The 21,671-nt window shown below is 39.9% G+C and overlaps 1 protein-coding gene across 4 annotated transcripts; it reads left to right on the forward strand.

The window, feature by feature from the left end:
* The first annotated feature begins 10,232 nt into the window (after positions 1–10,232).
* Positions 10,233–19,786, forward strand: UBE2J2 (ubiquitin conjugating enzyme E2 J2). 4 transcript variants are annotated; one of them, XR_007506432.1, is made up of 8 exons: positions 10,233–10,443; positions 12,261–12,391; positions 12,615–12,655; positions 13,501–13,603; positions 13,717–13,855; positions 14,344–14,424; positions 16,359–16,753; positions 18,199–19,786. XR_007506432.1 is itself a non-coding variant. In XM_049803803.1 (7 exons), exons 2-7 carry the CDS (start codon positions 12,261–12,263, stop codon positions 16,641–16,643), a joined length of 780 nt encoding a protein of 259 aa, XP_049659760.1. In that variant the 5' UTR covers positions 10,233–10,443; the 3' UTR covers positions 16,644–19,786. The 4 variants fall into 4 exon arrangements, 3 of the variants coding, with proteins under 3 accessions (XP_049659760.1, XP_049659771.1, XP_049659783.1); XM_049803803.1 differs by having other exon boundaries at positions 16,359–19,786; XM_049803814.1 differs by lacking the exon at positions 10,233–10,443 and adding an exon at positions 10,450–10,705 and having other exon boundaries at positions 16,359–19,786.
* Positions 19,787–21,671: the final 1,885 nt, after the last annotated feature.

The raw sequence follows: 21,671 nt of genomic DNA on the forward strand, positions 1-21,671 counted from the left end.
AAACAGCTCTATAAAGGCTACCGGTGCTGAAAACTTTAAAAAGCAGAGTAATAATCCTCTGAGTGCACGTAAACACTCGGGGAAGTATTGTGGCTGAAAAGAAGACCTGGCTTTAAAAAAGAGATAATTTTGTAACCTTTAAATGATGCCAAAGGTGATCCAAAATGCTATGCCGATGTAAGGATTGCATAGATGACTTATTTTTGATTCCTTCAAACTTGCAGAAGATTATCTGGGAAACCCATGAACGTCCCTGTGCTCTGGGTCTGATGTTTGGGGTGTGCTTATTCGCATGGAAAGCACCGTACTTAGCCAGTGAGCCCTAAGATTCGCTATTAATTACTTGTTTTTCATTTTTTTCATGCCCAGGAAAGCTTTACTAGCCAATCAAAGAGTAAAGATGCTGCCACATGACTTCCACGACCCGTACCTCACCGTGAGTAATGTGGAGTGAATAGTCCACGTGAAGAGCACAAATATTCCTGGCCTGACCTGTCTGCTCGGCACTGAGAGAAACCCTCCACAAAAGTCCCCAGGCAACCCCCAAATGTTAGATCAGGAATGGTTTGTAACTAAAAGGAGCTAACCTGGCCTAGTGATGTTTTCTCACTGAATTTACCCCATCAGTACCGTATAAAACCCAAGTAAAGGCAGATGTCTACAAACTCTTCACAACCATTTGTTCAAAGTCTATATCCTGTTTGCTGGAGGGTCCCTGCTTGCCAAGGAAATTTTGTCCAGTCTCTAGCACTTGTAAAAAAAACCCCAAACAAACAAACAAACAAAAAAACCCAACCAAAATGAAAAATAAATGTCACAAGAAGATAGTCAATTTTCCCTATCCACTGGAACTGCAAAAGCAATGGCAATAAATACAAAACTCCACCCACAGACGAGGGTAGAGTCTGCCACAACATGAACAAAGCAATACCAACTTGAAAGCCTTAAACTCTTGAACTTTTCTCTTCTCTTGCTGTGTAATCTTGGGCAAATCTTTCTGCCTCTCTGTTGCTTCATCTCTGAAACAGACATAATGACACTCTGCAGCATTGTTGAGAGGGTTAATTGTTGTTTGTATAAAGCTTTGGTGATGTAAGCTGCCATGTAAGCATGATGATGACTATTGCTTTGATACTGCTTATTAATTGCAACAGGATGGGTTGTAGTCATGCTACAGTATGTAAAAATATGTTTTTAAGAGATATTCCTAGATCTCATCTGGTATTTTAACATGATCAGTACTTACTCCTGTATTAGACAAACAGGTGACAGAATTCTTTGTGCATTTAACAATCCTGCGGATACTTTCCAGAGATGTGCAAGGGGTGCTGCCTACATCAGATCCCATAGATTTCCCCCTTTAGCATTCATCCTCATCAAAGGAGCTCCTTGCAATGCTCATTGCTTAACATAACAAACTTTCTTCTCACTTCATTAGCATGAAAGGATAAGATCTTGAGATTATTTTCACTTCTAGACCTATTTGTCATAAAGAGTTCTATAGATCAAGAACAGCTGTAATTTGCGTTTGCCATGCAGGCCATTTAATGTGCCTCCAGAAGTGAATGTACATCATGAGGGCATATATCCTTTACCTGATATTTTTTCTGAAATTCTCTCTCCTCTCTGAGAGAATGCATTCACTCGTCACACAAGGATTGACAGGCCTACAATGCAAGTAATGCATTTTGTATCATTTAATTTTTAAAAGCATCTTAACACAAAATACCCTGGTTTTCCTCATTAACCCTGGCATTTTTGACTGGAGACTTCCAGCAGGTTTTGGCAGTAAATATCAACTTCATACTCTATTCCGTTAAAACCTGAATGTTGGCTCTGACTTGATAGATCAGCAGCAATTACCCGTGAAACTCTGTTCAAGATATTCCCTGCTTCCCCATGCCCCGCTTTGCCACTGCAGCTAGGTTAGTTCTTTGTCAAAGAATACTATATACTACACATATCTGGGTACTAAAGATTAAACACAATAGTAGAGCTACAAAGAGGGTAAGATTGGGGTTTTTGTGCTGTTGGGATGAACGAAAGCAGATTACCTTTCATCTGTCACAGACTTCAGAATATGCCCTGAGGACCCCTCAGGAGAAGGCTCTCTAGGACACAGTCATGAATATTCAGTGTAAATTGTGAGATGGAACATTTTTCTGTTATTCTGGGTGCCACAGGAAATCATGCTGCCTTGCTCTTATTTCTGGTAATGTCTGTCTGGCATGTATTTATTATTAAGTTGCCCAGAGACTATGCTGGCAGATGTAAATTCTAAGCATTATTTGTACCAATGGTTCCAAAAGGCTTCCCTCCTCCTCTTCAAAGATGTGTCTTCCTGCAAGGCTGTAGCATCTCCAAAAGCTTGCATCACTAAGCGAACTGTTTATCTACACCTGAACTGATCAGAATCTGGCTGTAAAAGATTGCATGTGCTTCTACACTCTGTCTGCTCCAACCATTCTGGTGGCATTCAGTGCATGCCCATTTTTCTTTATGGACATAAAGGAGAAAAAACAGATCAGAAGGTGGAGTGGGAAAGCAAGGATTTACAGCTCTGGTTAAGTTTAGCAGGTGCTCTGTGTTGCTTAGTAAACTCTATAAAGGAAACATTTTATCATTGAAAGGCTCAGTTCCTCCTGTCAGCACTGGAGACAGTTCCTCTAGGTCGAGGCAGAGGCGTATTTGTCAAAGAAATTTAGCAAAGCAGCCCATTCAATGAGACTCATTTTGTGTCTAGTCAAAGGAAAACAAACCACTGGTCAGCTCAGCCAGGATCTTCCTGTAGGACTAAATGAATATTTTAAACAAGTAAGAAAAAATCTTTTGTCACAAAAACTTGCTCTGGAATTGCAAATGGTCTCTGTGAAGAATGATTATCTGTAGAGATCTGTGTAGAGATTACCTGGCTTTAAAGAAAGTTCAGCAGTAATGAAACCACAGCCATTATAATGACTTTTGAAGGCACACATCAATCTTACAAGGTAATAGCTTAATAACGTTCTAATACTAGGCATGCTGTGCTTTGGATATAAAGAGCAATGTAATCATACAAACGTCAAATACTAAAGAAGAGCATGTGGAAACAGTGAAAGGCTCTGTGTGAAAGTGATGAACAGTAAAGAGAAATTGTTATGTCATGCTATTTGTCTTTGCATCTTAGGGTGATGTCATTAGAAGGCCACTTGTGTCCACTGATGGCTGTGTACCAATTATTGCTTGGGAAACACAGGATGGAGAGGTAAATGGGAACTGGATCCTGGTGATGGAGCTCCTTACCTAGTACCGGTGGAATAAATAGGGAAGAGGACTGACCTTTCCTCTTTCTGACTCAGAAACATGCCAGAATTATTTTCTAAGTAATACTATCTCCTTGACAATCATCATAAAGGAGGTCACGCTCGACCTTAGCCAGGCAGGAGAGGAAATCAAAGGGAAAAAAGCTCTGGCTTCAGCAAGTTTATCAGGGATTTATCAGTGCTTAGGTTAAATTGCCTGACATTTTATTTGGGTCACCTAAGGCTGTCTGATTGCCTGCTGCCTCTCCAATTCAGACAGTAGAAAATGAAGTAAATCACAAAAAGTAGGATGGCTGGAAATATTAATCTGGGCTATAAATGAACAACATTGATCATTATCATGATAGCAGTGATTATGGAAACAAAGATTATGATTCATGTTTGGCACTTGTTGATGTGGAAAATTTAGTCCAGAGAGCTCAAAATAGGTGACACTCACCAAGTGATTAAGCGTGCATGCTTCCAGTAAAGCTAGATAAATAATATTATTCTTTCTTTATAGAAGAAGAAAAGTGGAGCTTCAAAACAATTGAATGATTTCCTCATGATCAACAATGAATCACTGAGACTCAGAAACCATCATAGTCCTTCTCTGAAACTCAAGGTAATCATCCTTGTTGAAGCTATTTATGAATGAGTTATCAGTTTCCACTGGAAAAAAAAAAAAAAAAAGAGGATCAGTTTCTTAGGGCATCAAAGGATTTGGGGAATTCTACAAAATAATATAGTTCTACTAGGTAATAATATACTATACTTCTGTACTACTATGAAACAAACATGCACTATGGTGACAAAACATTCACTGAAGGGAAGTTACTCAGGAAAAGCCAGTATGGTAGTTAAAGCAATACAACCCCTCAAAAGGACAAAGAACCAAAAATAAGAAAAACAAACATACAACCCCTCTAAATTGCCTTTTGGCCAAAGGTTAAAGGAGAGCCACCTTAGCAGCACTTTATGAGAAAACCAAAACAAAACCCCCTACATTGTTTCATCCATTAATGACATGGAACTACTTTTAGATGGGGAAGCAGCAAGATGTTTTAATGCAAATGCCATTGCTCATAGTTTAGATCTGGAAGTGATGCATCTCATATGCACTTGGAATTGGAAGGGAATTCAGGAAGGCAGGATATAATTACTTGAACTAAATCTGGCCAAGACATTAGCATTAATATCCTGTACTCTTATAAAAAGATCTCTGAGGGATTATTGCTCAAAGTTATCTTTTGCTTTGAATGCAAGCCCAGACGGTGGAAAACGTGATCAGTTAGTGCTTTGTTACAAACATGACCCTGGGACAGTGATTTAATTTCTCAGTGTCACCATTTCATCTGCACACAGGTAGTTACAATTGCAGCACATTCAGGTATCAGTGATGGAGATTCACTATAAACTGAACAGCAAATATCCTTCTGCCTTTAATAAGGCTCAGAATTCCAAATTACTTTTGTTGAAAGCCCCCCCCCCCAAAAAAAAAACAAACCCCAAATGACCCCAAAAAACTCATAAAAGTTTTGCTTTCCCCCCAAATGAGGAAGTACACATTAAAAAGTTAGGAGTAAATACAGCTCGGCAATATTTATTAATGCTTAAACACAGTACAAACCCCAAATCCTAACTAAAGCCTTTCAGATCGCAGTGTCTGGAACACACATTTTATCTAGCATAAATGAAAAATGGCTTCACCAGCATCACTGAGCTCGTTGCAACCGTGCCTCGTCTTTGGCAAACACTGACAATAGCCATGCTAATAAATGGTGCTCCCTTGCTCAATAAGACAAGATGTCTCTGTGGCTTCCTGAGCTAAATCACCAGTTACTCATGGGATGAATTCTTCAAGAGGATTGTTCAGCTGCTGCTTCTTCCTTTAACAACATCCTAAAGGTTCATTCTTTCCTTCCCCAAGGCTTTGCAAAGGTTCAGCCCCGTGCGTGACTTACGTCTTGCAGCCCGTTCAGATCAAGGTTGCCACAGTCCCCTTTGTTCTGAGGCCCCTGAGTATTTTTTCCCCCACTTGTTCTCTCCTTCTGCATTCCACCCAAGCTCCTTGCCCCTCTTGTCCAACTCCACCCTCGCCTTTACTGTGCTTGGTAATCTCCACCCACATCTCTCCTACTTGGGTGTAACACTCCTAAACCTCCTTCTTTACTGATCTTTGTGGCTTTTGCTTGCTCTGAATCTTGGTTGTATTTTTGTTAATGCAGTAAGCTGCCAGGCAGGATTTGCCCACCAAGTTCAGTTCCCTGAGGTCCCCTGTTGTAGGAGGTAGAATCATAGAATCATTTAGGCTGGAAAAGACTCTTAAGATCATCAAGTCAGTAGTAGTCGGTAGTCAGGCATGAGAGACCACACAACACTCCTGCCCTTATTCACTGGGCAATGGTTTCTTTAATGGATCTTGTGCTTGTAGGCAGTAAACTCTTCACAGTTAGCAAACTCTGCCTTTGTACATCCAAAATACTTACATGGTGCCAGTTAGCAGTGGCTTTAGACAGCAAAGAAAATGAATAGAGATCTGTAGTCTCACTGTGATACGTGTCGGGGAACACACTATATGGACGTGTAAAGTAAGAGAGCCCATTATAACCAACTGATCTTCCAATTCCACAGGCTATAGAGGCTGAAAAACAAGTAAAGCGCCTAGGGGGTAGTTCTCTGTATTCAGGGCAGAAGTAGAGATTCCTGCTTTTTTTCACTACTTAAGCTGAGAGACCTATCTTGGTTATCTGAAGCAGCAATGGGTTCAATGGTCAAGCCATGAGGTAACTAAGGAAAAAAACCTGCCCATTGAGTACATCTGAGAGGAGATCCTCTCCTGATCCCACTGTAACACGGCTGTTGGTAACAGGACTTGGGGAAATTGCCTCCCCAAGGATGTGTCAAATGTCTTTCTGGGATGCAAGAACTTTCTATTTCATCGGCGTCCTCAGTTCTGAGCAGCCTTGAGGCATGGCTGTTCTTCCAAGTGTTCTGTCCTTCTGGGCAATCTAAAGAGAGACGCTCAGCAGCCACAGCATTGCCACATTTACTGGACAAGATTACATTTGAGTACATGTGAACAGTAATTAACCCTCACTACATTCCTTGGGGTACGTTTTCTTTCTCAAATTATTTCTTCATCCACCAAGGTCAGCCTCAAAATACTCATTTGACTGCATGTGTGGAGTAGTGCATGAAGTACTACTTTCGTTTGATGGAGAAACTGAAGCAAAGGACTTACCCAAAGGCACCCACAAATAGAACAAAATCTGATTCCTGTTATTTGTATCTGTCCTGAAAATTTGCAATGCTTTTCTTACTATTATAATTAAAGGAAAATTTTCTGCACTGTGAAAGTCAGACAGCTACGTATTTTTAAAGAATACAAAAGGTCTGTGTTCACAAGCACATAAAGATGTTTTCATGTCCTGTAACTACCCACGTGATCCTGCTGAGGGGCCCATATCAAATTGAAAAACAACTCCAACCTTTACGAGATAGTGAACTGTCTCATTTGTCTCTGTCCTGGAGTTAATCACCTTCCAAGTTAATTTAGCAGTATGTACTTATTTACTTGGTGCACTTAATGATTTAAGAGCATACATTTGGAAGTTCTAGTGACTTCCCAAGTCCAGGTTTAAAATATGCCTTCAAGACATGATCGCAGTACACCAAAGATATGTTATGGAGAGAGGAAATTCTATAGTGTGATTCATTTGCATGTTGGAAAACAACTGAGAAGAAAGAAACTACTCTGAGAGAGAAGTCTCATTATATGCTATCATTAGTGTTGAGAATAACATACCAGAGAGATGAATGGAATGTTAATTACAACACACTTATGCATGAAATACTTTTGGGTTGGGGAACATTAGAGAGAATGTCAAAGGTGTAAATATGAGCTCCGGAATCCCTTCAGCATTCTGGGGCCTTTATTACAGTCTCCAGGTTCACATGTTTCTCACATTTCTAGACTTAGATGACTTAGCAGGAATTCTAGCGTAAACACAAAAGAAGACAAAATGGTGTGGTAGACGAAAAAAAGGTAATTGTCCTCAAGTCCATGGGTATAAAACTAGGTATGTATTATACTACGTAAATTGCCATGGGGAATTTATTAGGTGAAATACATGTAGGCTAATACAGCATTCTAATAATACCTTGTATTTATACAGTGCTTTACATCTTGAAGTATAGTAATGATATATAATAAAGAGCTCCTTCTGTTCTGCAAAACCTTCAAGCATTTGTAAACTGTGAGCTCAGATTAGATAAGGATGAGTGAGTGTAAGAGATTAAAACAGAACAGATAAACTATTGCTTCTATTTTGAAGCAAACCATTTTTCCCTGAAGCATTTCATGGCACCAAAATCAATGCAGTTCAAAGAAAAGGATACAGTTTGATAAACTTCACTAACTCAAAAAGTTCTGATGTGGCCACAGGTGGAACATGTGAACACTTTGTGTATGAAAGATCCTGCTATTGTGATTGAAGTCAGAGGTAATCATGGAAAATCTTAGACATTTGAAATTAAACTACCATGAAATTTTCTACACCCCTCAGCAAACTGAAAATATTTTTGTTTGGTAAGTTTCTCTCTTCTTGATTTCAGATTGGCATTTTTTCCCTAAATTTTCTATCATTTTCCTACGTCTGGAAAAGTCCATATTTGAAGCTTAAGTAACAAAAATTGTTACATCTCTCAGTGGGATTCTGTAAGCCCAAACATCATTTCAGTTTGTTGCACCACTGTAGCCCTCTCTGGGGTCTAATACAACAGCCACTTTGTATCAACAACCCTGCCTCAGTGCTTAGGACATAAATGAAAACTACATACTCCCACTAAAAACGAACAGACGTGCTTGAGTAAGATATTCTATGAGGACACAATATTTTGCAATCCTTGGTTTGTAGAAACCGAGGAGTTGAAAACGTATAGGTGGTTTCAAACTTGGTTTTTGCCCATAGGTACCGACATCACAGCCGGCTTTTTCCCCCCCTTCTTGCTGTTGATTAATCTCCACAAACCCATGACAAGGAGTGCAAGTCTGGACAACAGCCTATGCTACTCTGGCAACAGACAGAACTAAGAGTTTAAAAAGTACGTGAGCTGCCACTGCCCTCTGTTGGGTGCCGGTGCAGAAGTGCTCAAGCATGGAGGAGAACTGAGGTCACTGAAGGAACTATTCATGTGGAAGATGCCTGCATCTTTTGGAACGGTAAGAAAAATTCTGGCCTTTATTGCAGTCACGCAGTCCCGTCTATGAGAGTTGCAAACTCTTTGGGCAACTCAATCATTTTCTTTTCTGCCTTTTCGTTTCACCTGAGGCAATAAATTAAGATTATTAGCCCAGCAACAGAGATACACTTTCCCTTAAACTAATACGTATGCTAATAGTTAACGAATACAGTACAGTGGTTATGCTCTACACCTAGAGTGCTAAACGCAGATGTATAAACCAGAAGCCAGTCTCTTCCTTATGTTTTTTAAATTAAATCTTGGATAATCAGACCGCATGAATTCCCTTTCACAATCACTATCTGAGTTGCAAATTTCAAAAGCTCTGCAAGAAAAGCATAGGAAGGGAGCGAGCAAAAAATTCCTCTCAACTGGGATACAATTCAGTATGTAGGTGACAACCGAAATGCCAAAACATTAAATGTTAACCGCAAATAGGTTACTAGTCTTTTCAAGAGGAGTATTTAATTGGTTGGTGATTTTTTGTATGAACAAATACAACAGGAAATACAAGCATTCAGATTCAATGTATCTGAAACTCAGTCTCAAGTTGGACTCAAATCACCAAAGAGAAGAGATTAGCATAACCATGCCAATAAAGGCTGAGGTGCAATATTTAGAAAAGGACCATCATGACTGATGTCTGCTAAATCCCATCTTGCACAAACTGGCATGGAAATATGATTTTAGCGTACCTTATTCAACATGCTTATTGTGCCAAGAATGATGTAAAGGCAAGGTGGAACTGCGTGTGTTACAAAACACTCCACAATACCCATGCTGTTAAAATGTTTAATCTTTCAAGCACAGGCATCTCACATAATCCCTTAAGGGCTGTGTTCAGTTGTGCCAGACAGTCAGCTAAGGATCGGAGACAGAGGAGAATGCTGTCTTCACTTCGATGGAGCAAGATTTTGCAGTGTTTTCTCCTAAGATGGCGTGGATATGCTATCTTAAATTAAGAGTAAATAGACACTATGTCTTCCTGTCACATTTGGCCTCCTAACTATAAGGGAGTAACTTGCTTTACTCTTCGTAAACATTGCTGAAGCAACAAATGCAGAAATATGGTACAAAACAATTGCTGCACTTTTATAGGCCTACCGGTGGAATCCTGGAGCAAAAAATATTGTCCGTGTACTGAATGACTGAAAATGAGTTTGGATTTATCCATTTTATGAACAGTGGGAATTTGAAGGAAAGATTCAGGAGACTTACAGCAAAAACCCGCATACAACCCATTCTTTTTTCAGGAAAGGCAAACCCAAGACAATCCCGGGGTCCCTCCCAAATACAATCTTATGCAAAGCCGTAATAATCGAGCGGCGACGTCGAAGTACACCGGACTTTCGTTATCGCTACTTTTTTTTTCCTCGCGGTTGACCTTCTGCCTTGATAACGCCACCGCTCCCCGACGCCTTCCTAACGGCGCGGCCTGCCCATCGCCCTCCCGGGGCCTGGAACCAGCCTCACCCACGGCAAAGGCCCCCCCCCCCGGCAGGAACCGGAGGGCTGCAGCCCGGGAAACGCGCCAGCTTCACGCCACCGTGTCCCGTAGAACCATCCCTTCCCCAGCTCCGCTCAGGCCGCCATCGCGGATGAGAAGGGGAAGCCGGAACCGGAAGTCAGCTGAGCTGTGCGTAAGGCACCGGCGGCCCGGAAGTGGGGCGGCTCCTTCCCGGAAGGAGCCTCCAGCACCGCGTTGGCCCCGCCTCCCCGCGTCGCCATCTTGGCTAGGAGCCGCGGTCGCGCCGCAGCGGGGAGGCGCGGGGGTCGCGGCCCTGGCCTGCCCTGCCCGCTTTTCCTCTTCGCGGCGCTCCTTTCTCTTTCTCCCTCCTTCCCTCCCTCGCTTGAGCCTCCGGCTGCGGGCAGGTGGGGCTGTCTTCGGCGGTGGAGGGGCCTGCTCTAGCAGGGAGAGGTGAGCGGGGCCTGGGCCGGCGGGGCGAGCCCATGAGGGAGCTGAAGGAGCAGGGAGGGCTGGACCGGCTGCCTCCCTTCCCTTCCCCGGCCTGACGGGGACCCGTGGCGGGCAGACGGTTCGCTGTAGGCTGTGAGCTCCCCGGTTGTCGCTTCTTGCTCCTTCTTCGCTCGCTGCCTGTCTCCTCAGGCACGGAGCGGCCGCCGGCAGGGCCGGGGTCACGCTTACCCGCAGAAAGAGGCGCTGGCTGTCGTTCCACAAGGCAGGTGTGGGGGCCTGGGGGGCCGGGGACCTGTGGTGCCCTTGTCTTAGCTCCCTGATTCACCCTGCCGGGCTGGGAGCAGGGCTTGGGCGCATCATGGCTGTCTAAACACCGGCCGGTTGCTTTCTTGCTGGCTTCTGGTAAATTGGATTGCCGAGATGGGAAAAGGGGTTTGCGGGCAACATTCTGTTAATGTTGCCGTTTATTTTCCGCGTTTAAGATACGAATGTCCCTTCGGATAAGGCTTTGAGGGGGTGTTAAAATCCCAATAACTATACTTAGTGCTGTAAAATAATTCAGCGTGTTTTTGCAGTCCGCAGTGAGCGGCGCTATTGCAGGACTTCAGAACAAGTAATTGTGTTAAATTAAAAAGCTGTGATTTATTCTATGTTTTGAAGTCAAAGCTGACTTCTTTGGAGAAGAATTCTTAATTTTGTGATTTCAAGAGGTGTGACTTAAAAACACGTGTGGCTTCCTTCAAGAAAAAATGCTGTATGATTCAAACGATTTACAGTAATTCTGAAAAAAGCCAGGTTAAATGCCTGTATTTTGAGGAGGGTTTGAATATTTGACCACATACACTTGTTGCTTATGGTTTAAATATTATTTCTTTATTGTACTTGGCTATCTGTTCGAAGTAAAGGAATAGAAAGGGTCATAGGAACGTATGTGTCAAATGCTGCTGTCATGTTGCAGGCATTGTCTTATCTCTTTATACAAGCTGTTTGTAAAATCTTTCCTTTTTGTTCTTGCTTGAATTTCTATGTATAAAGCTAAGTAACTTGCTAAATTTATCGGGGGGGGGGGGGGGAAGGGAGTTAAATTGCAGTTGTTAATTGGTACATGTTCTGTAGGTACATTGTAAGGGCTGATGCTTTCTTTGTCTTGTAAGCAGCTTGGAATTTCCTTTCTTCACACTGACTTGTCTCATTTTGGATGAGGTCTTTGTTTATCTGGAAGAGAATAATCTGGCTCAGAGGTTTCCTTCCGTAAATTCAACTGACTCTTAAGCAGGCAGCAGATTAAAGTTAAAATCCTTCACCTGAAAGTCAGTAATAAGGTTATTGTGGTTTTTTGTTTGGTACTTATTTCAAATAACTGGATGTGTAGAAACATGGAACGAGTTTAAATTGTGGGCAAATTTACATAATAGATATTCAAACTGAATAGGGAAATTAATTACTCAAAAAGAATAAGCCTTCTAAAACAGTGTCATAATGATGTGTGTGCAGCCTAAACGCAGGACTGGTTATTAAGAGTTCAAGTGGGTTCTATAGTGCAGCATATTTTCATGGTGGCAATTCACTGTGGTATTTAAACAGCAGTGTTTCGGAAGGATTGTTTTCCCATTTTGACAATATACAGAGTCTTTTAGGAGTCTGTATTAGTTAAGATTTTTGCATGGTTCTTGCCACTTAAAAGTTATGGTAATTTAATTTATATTTAAAAAAAATATTCTGTAAAGTAGACTTTTGCAAAAATCTGGAACATAGTAGCTCTGTGTCTATTAAGATTGTATTGAGATTGTATTTATATATTTTTTTTTAAAAACTAGATGAGCAACAACAGTAATAAGAGAGCACCAACGACAGCAACACAGAGGCTTAAACAAGACTACCTTCGAATTAAGAAAGATCCAGTGCCTTATATCTGTGCAGAGCCCCTCCCATCTAATATCCTTGAATGGTAAGAATTGGAATTAACTGTTCGCTTACTTGTGGAGAGAACAAGATTTTCCAGGTCATCAAGTCTGACTCCCTCATTCCTACAGACTGTATGGGAATCTTGGTTTTGGGAGGTGGAGTATGAAATTTTTGCTGAAGTGATGTTCATCTTCATTTTTCTAGAGAAATTGATAGCTGATTGTGTGATGGCTTTCATTTTGTTTAAATTTCCTTCTTTGTCTTAGGCACTATGTTGTACGGGGACCTGAAATGACTCCTTATGAAGGTAAAAGTTAGCATGTAGCAAAAGCGTGCATGTGCTTTATGTTATGATTGGCATACTTGAGTAATTACATGCCTGTCTGAATGGGCAAAATATAAGTACTGTAAATAGCTCTAAAAACTGTTAGCGCAGTTTCAAAGCTGTCTGTGACTTGTGTGATAGCTTGTTGAAAAAGAGGTGGGGGTACTGCTGTCTATTAGTAATTTTTCTGTTATCAAGGATTCTAACAAAACCATATTTAGTTTAAACTGAAGGCAGATAACTTCCTACTAAGTAACTGCTAAAGGTCTTAGAGCAGATACCTCGCTTTAGATAGTCTGTGACAGTCAAAGATATATTTCAGAACATCCCATTTTGTTAACATAAAAATGTTCTCAGTGAATTGAGACATATATTCTCTTTACGAATTTCTCTGGAGAAAGTGAGGAACGTAAAAGCCTTATTAATTTGTTATAGTCGCATATTTTGCAATGTCTTCTGAAGCCTCTCAAAATCTTTTTGAAATTGGATTCTTCATAGGATTGTGTTTGCAGTTAGCTGCGTTTCTGGAAAACTAACCCATTTGTATTGTATTAAATACACTTTGGCTGGTTTTCCTTAAATGTATTACAGACTTGACAACAGAACATACTGTTTGTAATATGCATGTGAGAGAATTGCCTCCAAAGTAAATCTACTGCAGGTTTGGATTATTCTTGTGTTTTAGAGGCACGAGATCATGTGCTTGATCTCTTTAGTGTGAGGGGGAGAAGGAGACAAGTGAAGGGTTTTATTTGGCCCATTTCGAGTAGCAGCTTAGGACTTCATCTTCATGCAAAATAAGTAATTCATCTCTTTATGTAATGCAGGTGGCTATTATCATGGGAAACTAATATTCCCCAGAGAATTTCCTTTTAAACCTCCTAGTATTTATATGATTACACCTAATGGAAGGTTTAAGTGTAATACAAGGTAAGGATTTTCTTCTAACACTTAAGTAATTAACACCATTTTAGTAATATCTATAATATGTAATAATTTTAATGGCAAAAATAAAACATGCTGCTTGTTTTATCCTTTTGAAGGTTGTGTCTTTCAATCACTGATTTCCACCCGGATACATGGAATCCAGCTTGGTCAGTCTCGACGATCTTGACAGGCCTTCTTAGCTTTATGGTGGAAAAGGGCCCCACACTGGGCAGCATAGAGACATCAGAGTTCACAGTAAGCTCCAGACTGTGAGATACACCTTTTGTCGGCTTAGCGAATGTTGAATGTGACCTCAAAGTTAAAACAGCAGCTGGCATTTTGATATCTCGGAAATGAATATGTTATTGCCTACTACAGATGATGGGCAGATGAATCAAGTCAATTTGAGGCGGTGTGGGGATGGGGAAGGGATTTCTTACAGAACTTAAAATCCCTTTTAGTAAACTGTATGGTTAGGACTTTCTCCTTCCTTCCTCTTTAACTGTCTGCCAAGCAGGCACACTAGTACAGAACACTAATCTCATAAAATGAAGAATTGAGAACGTAACTTAAGTCTAGAAATGTCTGTTGTAGTGAATAATATTCACAAGTATGAAGTTTTAAATGTTAGAAACTAGTTGACTAGTGGTTTGCACCATTCTTTTGGGAAATAATCACATGTTGAATTAAAGTATATTAACTTCATTTATATGCAACTGCTGATAACTTTTGTTTCTCCGCAGAAAAGACAGCTAGCTGCACAAAGCTTAGCATTTAATTTAAAAGATAAAGTCTTCTGTGAGCTCTTCCCTGAAGTAGTGGAGGTAAGGGAATTAATCTGTGCAATAAATTTGTTTTCTGTAGTTCTTCAACTTCTCTGTATAGATCTGTAAACTAATTGTTTAGGACTTTTCCCAGACAGTAGCTACTTTTGTCAATCTTGGAATGCTTTCAAAAGGCACTTTTGCTATGCGTAAGAATTAAAAACTTGAATCGTGAAATGGAATTGTTTTTCTGCTGCACAAAGATCCATTGTATAGAGAATCAAATGTGTGTATTTAGGATTGGTATCATAGCCTTGACTGAGCTGCGCATGCAGCAGACGTGGTTGCGGTCCCAATATTTTAGAATTGTATACTGTGTTTTCTTGAATTTGTGTAGGACTAATCTTTGTGTATCTGGACTTGGTCCACTGATATCCTAGGCTATTTTTTGTTCTTAATTCTCCTTTAAGATTAGAGACTTATATTCTTTCTACTTAACTTCTGAGAATGGGTTATATGTTTTTAGGGCATGTATCTTCTTTGCCCAACAATAACCTTAGGTGTGTTGATACACAGTTTATGTTGTCATGTCTAGGTAACAGCTGAAGGATATAGAAATTTGCTTTTTATAAGGTTCTGAAAATGGTTACCCTTCAGCCAGACAACAGTATATAGATGGTACAGGTTTAAGAAAGAAAGAAAAGAAAAAAAAAAAGTACCTCGCTTCATTCAGACCTCTGGGATTCTCTAGCCAATTTCCACTGATGACACTTGGCTCTAAAATTTCTCGCCTATTACAAATGAAGGATGCTCCTTTCTTCACTCCTGTCTCAAGATGGTTCCTTCCCTGTAACTTCTTACTGAAGAAACTCAGTTCTTTCAGCCTGCTGTTTAGACTTTGGGAGTTAATATTTTGCATACCATATGAATGGGAACAGTTTTCTGTTATGGACTCTTTTTCGTGACTCTGGAGTTACAATATTATGGTGCTGATGCTCATTGTAGTTTGGAATTCTAGGCATAGAATTTGTCAGGCAAGCTGCTTTGGGTTGTACAAATTTCACCAAATTGCAAGTCTTAATTATTGCACAAAGAATATATGCTGTAGCAGAGTAGGGAAAAGATACAGGAGAGCCATTTTCCAGCTGTTTTCTTAAGCATGAGAGATGTTTGGTTTTGTTAGAGATGACCTGAGGTCATAAATGTATGAGCCCAGCTAGTGAAGTAAACATTGTCCACAGACAGAAATGGCCTCTTTGGTCAGAGCGGTGAGTGCTTATGGAACTTCAGTTTTGATTCATCTATTATTATTCTTAAAGGTACTCACAAAGCCCTGGCTTAAAAACCATTCTCTCTCTTTGTCTCCTTTTGGGACAGCCCTTAGGAAAAGAAAAGTTTTATTTCCATTTCCTTTCTTCCTCACACAGATAATTCTGAACTGAAGGTTTTAATTGCATTTTCTTATCAGTTACAAGAATGCCAGAGAATCGGAAATACTTTCTGCAGTACTGTTTTGCCAATACCTAAATTGTCAGAAAACTCTGAATACAGTAATAGATAACTGCTGTTGCATTCCAAGTACAGGCAGATTTTTAACATGTAATACTTGTAGTCCTAATCTTTCTAAGCTTCTATGATTGCTTTCTTCATTTTTTTTTTTAATGTCTTGCATTCAAAACAAGCTGGACATGCAAGAATTTCTCATTTCTGAAAAAAGGCTTCTCAGAAAATGTACATGTGAACTAAAAATAAACTTGGCTGAATGATTGTTAGTGTCAACTACTGAACTAGGCCACTTGGGAAGAAGTTGGGGAGACTGTACAAATGTATGTAATGCAGTTAATTTAGTTTAAAAGACCTTTAACGTGAAGAAATATACCATATCTTTTTCCTAAAAGTTATGTGAGAACTTGGGTTCTGAAATCTTTTCAAAACACTCAATAGCTTCACCACTTTCACTTCCAGCTATTCAGTTTTCTTTTTTCTTTCTCCAGGAGATTAAGCAAAAACAGAAAGCACAAGAAGAGCTCAATAACAGACCTCCATCCCTCCCTTTACCTGATGTTGTCCCTGATGGGGAAGCACACTACGGTCAGAATGGAATACCCCTTCTTAATGGGCATGTACCATTGGCACCTGCCAATCATCCAGGTCTCCAACAGGCCAATCGTAACCATGGACTTTTAGGCGGAGCTTTGGCGAACTTGTTTGTTATAGTTGGTTTTGCAGCCTTTGCCTACACAGTCAAGTATGTACTGAGAAGCATAGCGCAAGAATGAGGATAATAAAAGAAAACCAAGACCAAATTAGTGGTAGTTGCAGAATGAGTGGGACTCTTTGGGCATCTGACTCTGACACTGGGATAAATATTTGTTTTACCAAGTTGCAGGTAAAACATTGGTTGGCTCATGGGTTATGTTTGGGAAATGGAGTAGCTTTGATTAGTCAGAAAACTAAAAGAAGTTCTGCTCGCAGATCCTCTTGTCCTTGCTACTATCTAGTAGTGGCTCACAAACAAGTCAAAGCATTATTGATGAGACGCTAACATTTCTAGTGCTTTGATTTTTATAGCAGTTCTCCATCTGTTATTTGAAATTTGAAAATCTTAAGCAAATAAGGCTTTTTACTTCATTGAACAATTTTTAAAATTCCACAATTTATGCATATCGTATTTTATTTTCATTAGGGAAGAGTCTGTACAGGTGTTGAGGTGATTCAAGTAGAGATTTCATGTGGACTTGATAAGGGTTTGGTTAATGTGAACATTGATGCTACAGAAGATTGCTGGTTTCTTTTTTAAAATAGAAAACATCATTGCATATCTAGTCAATAGTGATTAGATGAGTGGGAAAATAACACCATGTGTGTTAAATGTGTTGTCTAAATTGTCACAATGTCATTGAAGGTTTTATTTGGGCTACAAGAAGTGCAGCTGTCAGCCTTTAGGAATGATTAGCAAGAAGAAGCATATGAATCAATCTTTAGTGGGGATACCCATATCCAGTATTGTTTTAGATTTGTTCACTTACAGATTTCCATTTTGGGAGACGTTCTATTTGAAAGCTGTAATACTTAATTTTGATCACAAGGTGCCACTGTTGAAAAAAAATAATAAAACTGCACACACCAATGGAGTTGATTGTGTATTCAGAAAATCTTCTCTGGATCTCTTGGGCTTTGGTAAATGAAGTAACCTAGCCCTTGTGAAGATAAAAAGACAAATGATTCTGAATAACAAACCAGCTTCTTCAGTCAACTGAATTCATCTGAAGTGTCACTAGCTGAAGTAAACCCTTAAAATTAGTTCTGCTTGCTTACTTGATGATTTGCATAAACTCTTAAAAAAAGAAACACACCACCAAAAACTGAACTCCAAACCCTTCTAATTCGTCTGAGATCCTAGAAGCTTTTTGCTTTTAGGTGTAAGTTCATCACTTCCCCTACAGACGATTGATGACTGAAATACCGATGTTTGTTCATGGGATTACAGGACTGTGGATAAACACTAAAGCTCCTAGGGTAGTTCAAAAGTCTGTCTGCAATTACTTTTTTAACTCAGTTTGCTTGGTCCCCATCCCCCCCTGCTTAATTGTATCCAAATGCTTTGTTTCATCAGAGGCAAACTTAATGTGCCTTTCATAATTGACAGTGATGCCTAGTCATCTGGGGAAGAATGCACTCACTGTTAATGGTACAACAAACTGTCAAAGGTGATAGGGTAAAAAGCTCTGCATCTCACTGCATAGTCTTACTTTAAGTATTGTGAAGAGCCCAAATAAATATTACCTCATGTATTTAAGAATGTTTTCAAAACTGTTTTATTTTACCTTTCAGATTTCTTCTCTCTCTGCTTCTCCTTGTTATCTTGAATTGTAAGCGAAAATCTACTGTTAACCCATGAGCCATGCAGCTTAGAGCATCAATAAATGTGACCAATTCTCTGCAATAGGTAGGAATTACCGAAACTAGCAGAACAGCTCTATACTAAAGAAATCTTAAAGCAGTCCTTACTGAGGTAAGGAAGGGAAGGAGGAGATGGGGGGTGTGTGGATGGAATTTGGAAAAGGCTGGATTTTAAAATGTATTTATAAATCTTTGATTTTTTTTTTATTTTGTGGTTTTACCAAATCTTATTTATAACTATTTTTTAATTTACCTCTTGTATGTGCTTAATCAGCTCTTGTAAAAAGAGAAGCACCAGTTGTATCTATCTAGAAACAATTATGTTCTGTTGGTCTGGGGTTGTTCTGGAAAGGAAGGGGGAGTGTCATGTCTTTCCTGCAGTGATAGGATTTTCAAGATTGCTTGTCAGACTGATATTTTTTTTCTCAAAGCATATGGACCTGTAGCTGAGGCTGTTCTGCCTTATAGATCTTAGTATCATTCAAACATTTTTGTGTTCTCGCAATGCCTTTTATTACCATTGACATCGCCTACAGACAGAAGCTTATAATTGTTTGTCTATGTTTATGTTCTTATGGAAGTTCATTTGTCCACGTAAATGAAGACAAAGGCAAGGAGACCTTGGGCATGGTGTGTTTGCATCCTTTGTGGAATGTACCTAACCAAGGTAAAAGAACTAGTAAAATCTGGAGATGTTGAATAAAAGGCATTTTATTATGTGACAAGAAGTTGGCCTTAAGCTACACCCAAGCATTTGAAGGTGGGTCTCTTGTTCTAAGTATGTGCCACAATTGGAAACAAAAAAACTTTGGTTAATCCCTGGACATGCTGCATTTTTTCTGAGGATTGGTTGTATTTAAAAAACAAAACTTCCAATTGCAGTTTCTCTTCAGTACCTTGGATTCAGAGAAAGACCTGACAGTCATTTCAGGTGCCATTTGTTGAAAGCTAGGAGCAATAGCTGACTGAACCCTCACACCTACGGCTTACAAGATTTTGATACATCTCCTTGCTCCTTGCCTTTGGTAACGGAAGATTTATTCCCTTTTGTGTAGGTTTTACTGTTTTGTGTTTTTTAAAAGATTTATAATAGTATGCAGTATCTGATCTTTTTGTTACCAAAGTCATTAGATGGAGTAAACCATTCTTTGCCATGCAAAAATATTATCATGCCCTGAAGCAGTGCATTACTTAATGTAATAAAACTAAAAGCTGTCCCTCGGTATATATTCGAACAAATGTCTGGCCCTTCACTTTCATGCTGCAATTTCATAGATGTCTGTAAGATTGTTATACGCAGGTGGTAGGAGTTTTTGCAGCTTGAATAGGAAGACGTCTCAGTGGTCACCTTTAAAGATCTCTTGATTTTTAAAATCTTGGATTTGTATGTAGTCATAACTTTTCTCCCCCTAAGATTTCGAGGTCGCGGAAGTTACCTTACTTCAAGCATGTACTGAGGAGTAGGAATGACTGCATTGTAAAGTTGTTTGTTCATAATAAACATTCATGATAAAATTTACACTTTGTGGGACTGTTTTTGGGAATCACTGGGAAGAAATCTAACTGGATATATATGGACTAGAAAACAAAAACTATGTCAAAACTGCATCTCTCCCACCTCCAGATTTTTTTTTATCTCCCCCCCCTTAGTTTGATATCCCTTACATCTGTGGTAAAACACCTCCAGGGTGACCTACAGGTAGTAACTTCTTTTAGATCTTTTGTTTGATAATGCAGTTCCTCTACAGAGAGGTATTTGTTCTATAATGACATAAATGTCACAACTGCCATTGTAGTGCAGTAGTACCTGTTTTCAGCACCTACTCTGAGAAATGTAGGAGCCACTGTAAGATGCTGTTTCACTGTTTTTGCTAACAGTGATGATGTCTCTGAAGAAAAAAAAAAATACTGGAACCTTGCTACTAACTCGGCAGTTGCTCTTTGAGTACAGATTGACTTGGTTCTGCTGCTGTTCCCTTAACACCTGGATAGCTAGTTCTGTGATACCTAGACAGCTTCAGTTTTCTGTGTCTCTAGTTAGAGATAGCTTCAGTTCTCTGTAAACCAGTGAATGTTATTCGGAAGCTGCCTTTGCTTTTGACTTTTAGAATTTGATTTTTGGACTGGCATTCCAGTTGTGTGTGTGTGGTTCCAAAACATGGTTGTTCGTAATAGCAATTTCTTCATAACTTGATGGAAGTGAGTTGTTTTTTTTTGTTTTTTTTTTTGCTTGACTGATATCTGCCAGGGCTGAGCTGTGTCCTAATTTGTTTTATGAAATTATGTGTTTTCCTTAATAATGCTGGTATTTGCCTTTTTTACTTACTCAGAACAGTTCTTGCGCCTGGAGTTTGTTTGAACTCCATTGTTTAGAATTAGTGCTTTTCATTTTGTCAGTTGCCCTGCTTCAGGGGTTTTTTTAGTGCTTGTGTTAGTAAGGAACGAGTCAGATGAGGATAGCTGTGTTGCTGCATTTCAGATCCATGTAGTTACAGAGGATTCTTGCTGTGAGGATGTTGTTCTGCCCCTACCCTAGACAAATTCTGTAGGGGGAAAAACCCACCTTCTATTGCATTTGCACGAGTACTTGGCTTTGAAACCGATCGTGGGTGTTGATTGTGTATCTAGCCAGTATTAAATGGGAAAAGCTCCCATATACAGAAGGCCAAAGAAATAAGATGCTTCTTGCCCATCTGATGGATTCTCCAACTTGCCTTAAATGTGCAAGCAGTCAGCAAGCGACGAGCTGTCTTTTCTTCAGAAGAGCAAGCTCATAATTTGTCATTAGAATTATTACCTTAAGCCCTGTGCTTCAGAAGGTATTTTTTAATGTCTCTGAATTATTTCTGCTAATAATTTGTTGTAGACAAATAGTCTACAAGATGATACTTTTTCCGCTGCCTCTCCAAGGCCAGCTCTTACTTCTTAAAGCAGAAAAATAATGTTTTCCGTGGAAAAATCGCCTACACGGTAAAATAAAGATTTGCCCTGACAGCGTTAGTTCACACCTGGGTCCCTCCAAAGAGCCCAATGCAAGAGACACCTCAGGAATCACAGCAAGTGATTCCTTCTTTCACCCAGCGTCTCAGTCTTTCCGTGGATGTGCCACGAGATGGCGTCACGATCCCGCGTGGGTCGCGATCCTGAGCAGTCGCCCCCCGGGAAACTTCACATATAAACCTAAGGGATCTATCATGGGAGTACTCTAAACCTTTATCTGCTGTGAAGCAGGGGTGGGTGTGTGTGTCAGCGAAGGGTAATGTGCCTTCTGCTGCATTGGCTTAAAAAAATCACCATCTGTACCAAGGCTTAGGAATTGTTTGATATATCTACAGTGGGGGACTCGGGGAAAATCCTAGCTTTTGACCTTTTGTCCTTTGGATATTATTCTTAACATAGTTAGG

Source organism: Accipiter gentilis, chromosome 1 (genome assembly GCF_929443795.1).
Source record: "Accipiter gentilis chromosome 1, bAccGen1.1, whole genome shotgun sequence".
Lineage (NCBI taxonomy): Eukaryota > Metazoa > Chordata > Aves > Accipitriformes > Accipitridae > Astur > Astur gentilis.

Bases quoted from the DNA above. Each gene is read 5' to 3' on its own strand.
- UBE2J2 (XM_049803803.1), top strand. From the start codon at position 12,261: ATGAGCAACAACAGTAATAAGAGAGCACCAACGACAGCAACACAGAGG. The intron at 13,856-14,343 runs GTAAGCTCCAGA...GTTTCTCCGCAG, and splicing joins TAGAGACATCAGAGTTCACA to AAAAGACAGCTAGCTGCACA. The intron at 14,425-16,358 runs GTAAGGGAATTA...TTCTTTCTCCAG, and splicing joins TCTTCCCTGAAGTAGTGGAG to GAGATTAAGCAAAAACAGAA.